Source organism: Melanaphis sacchari, unplaced genomic scaffold, assembly GCF_002803265.2.
Source record: "Melanaphis sacchari strain LSU unplaced genomic scaffold, SCAv2.0 Contig85_pilon_pilon, whole genome shotgun sequence".
NCBI classification, from domain to species: Eukaryota; Metazoa; Arthropoda; class Insecta; order Hemiptera; family Aphididae; genus Melanaphis; species Melanaphis sacchari.
The window spans coordinates 916,177-918,692 of NW_020271605.1; the positions used below are offsets into that span (position 1 = coordinate 916,177).

Below are 2,516 nucleotides of genomic sequence, written 5' to 3' on the forward strand. Positions count from 1 at the left end.
ATTTATTTTAATATTACATTTTACTCTAAGTTCATAAACTAATATTTTATGATTTACTTCATTTAGAAATTAAGATTGAAGAGTGATAGGTGTTGAATTTTTAGTTTTCATGTTCATAAATCTAGTTTAAAAAAATCAAGCATTACTGTTTATATTTAAATAATTAAGAAAAAAATATATTTAACATGTTGGCTTGTCAACAATCAAAAAATCTGCTATACAGTGTAACGAATACAAATATAAAAAGGTGTCTAGGTTCAATATCTGAAGATTCCGGCCATGCTCAATATGTATATAATCGTAACCCTAGAAATTTGGAAAAATTAAGAATTGCTTACAAACCAGCCGGTTATCATCTCGAGAAACCCGGTCGTGAATATTGGCATAAGTAAGGATGCAAATTACTGAAGTTTATTCAGGTAACTTAGTATGGTTTTATTTTCATATTATATATTTTTATCATTAGGCTACAAGTAACAACTAGTAAAAGGCATGTGACAGCTAGTGTTTTACATCATACAGGTATGGTTCCAATACTGGCAACTACTGCAGAATGGGCTATACGTAAACAACTTTTCAGGTTTGTTTATTTTTCGATAAAAATATCTATCAGAGTTGATTTTATAATTAAATGACTATTACGTCTTTGTACCTATTTATTTGTATACTCAAAAACAGTTAGATATTTATTAGTTGGGTATTATCATAATTGTACTCATGACTTTCTAAATATTGTTCATTTTATTCATAAAAAATTAACTACATAATTTTTTTTAATATGTTTATATATTCTTATTACTTTACGTATTGTCTTTCAATTGTTCATATAATTCAATAGAATATAATAATATCTATAAGTTAGCAAAATTTGATAATGCTTGGTTATTTGTGGTTTTTTTTTAAAATTGTTTATTATTTAGTACTCTAGATAAAATGGCATTTATAACTATTGGAAAAGTGTTAGCACAACGTTGTTTGGAATGTGGTATTTCTGATATGATAAATACCTATGAAGTGTTGCCGAATAGTAAAGTAAGTCATATCTTACCATATTTAATTTTAATTAATTTTTTATCTTAATCTATAATCATATAATTTTATTGACACATTTTAATTTCAGCTTGAGGCATTACTAGAAAATTTATCTAAAGGTGGTATACGTTTAGAAGAAGATCCAAGATACAAGTTTCCAAATCCTTGGGATCAAGAAAGACCAGAAAAACCTTGGGAACATTATTAATTCAATTTCTTGAACATAGATGTGTATTTTATGCATTTATATTTTGTGTTAATGTATTAAACAAAAATATATTTACGATAGTAGTATTTTAATTTTTAATAAAAAAAAAAAAGTAGAAATTAGTTTTTGTTTTGACAAGCTTTGATGGACTTGAAGGGTCTAGTGTCTTTTTTTTGAAATGTATGTTTTTACATTATCTAATAAAGAATAATTTTTTCTACATTTTGCTGCAATAACCAGATCTATCAATATTATTAAGTACATATTAGATGTATTTTTACATTATTGAATAACAATTTAACGATATTTTGGTTTAAATTGGGGGGAGGGGAAACGTAAAAAAATCTCAAAATATAATCTAATAACAACACTATATTATTGTCAAATGTGATGAAAACAATTCCAAAAAATATGAGAGCAATTAAATAAATCATGATTAGAATTAATATTATTTAGATGTTTAGATGAGTATTTTTTGTAGGTAAACATTTAGGAACATAATAGTGGAAAATACTTTAAAACCGATATCTAAATGGTTTGTGTTCATGACTATTTGAAAGGAAGAAAATGTGTATTTTTTAATAACTATAATATGATTAAATTACAGTAGAATTTTCTATAATAAGCAAACAGACATTTTATTTTAATTTATTAAGTATATATTTATGATCTGTAAAATGGTGACTTGAACAAAAAAAAAAACTTGTTTGGTTAGAAGAAAAGCTTGTTAAGTGACAGTTCATTAACTTGAATATGCCAGATTAAGTGTATAAAATTATATTTTTATAATTGTTCAAGTCACATATTGGCATTGCCAACTTTTTATTTAACGATGATTTGAGGGAGTTATTTGGGAGAGTAATAAAAGAAATATTAAGTATTATGGCATTTAAATGATCTAGATTTGAGTGATATTTGTTATGATGAATGGAAACAAGAACAGAAATTTTAAGGTTGTTGTGAAGTGTTATGGCTAGAGTATTATTAAATAAACAGGTTAAATGATTGAAATAAATTTTGATTTTAGGCTAGTTGATCCCCAAATTTGACTTTAGTAAGCTATTCCAAAACAAATCAATTGATTGTGGAGAAGTATTAAATTGTTAAGGGTGATGTTGATATACTTTTTTTAAATTTATTATTTATTTTATATATATAATATTTTAATTACTAAAAGACAATTGTAACATTCATTTGTTTTCATTTTAACATTAATATAACAATAAGAATTTAAAAAAAATGTCAAAATTAAATTATTTATTAAATAACAGTTTCA

The 2,516-nt window shown here is 24.1% G+C and overlaps 1 protein-coding gene across 1 annotated transcript; it reads left to right on the forward strand.

The window, feature by feature from the left end:
• LOC112602233 (39S ribosomal protein L18, mitochondrial) lies at nucleotides 1-1,461 on the forward strand. The gene is made up of 4 exons (XM_025350194.1): nucleotides 1-388; nucleotides 467-580; nucleotides 921-1,032; nucleotides 1,121-1,461. The coding sequence occupies exons 1-4, from the start codon at nucleotides 186-188 to the stop codon at nucleotides 1,238-1,240; spliced, it is 549 nt and encodes a 182-aa protein (XP_025205979.1). The 5' UTR covers nucleotides 1-185; the 3' UTR covers nucleotides 1,241-1,461.
• The last annotated feature ends 1,055 nt before the right edge of the window (nucleotides 1,462-2,516 follow it).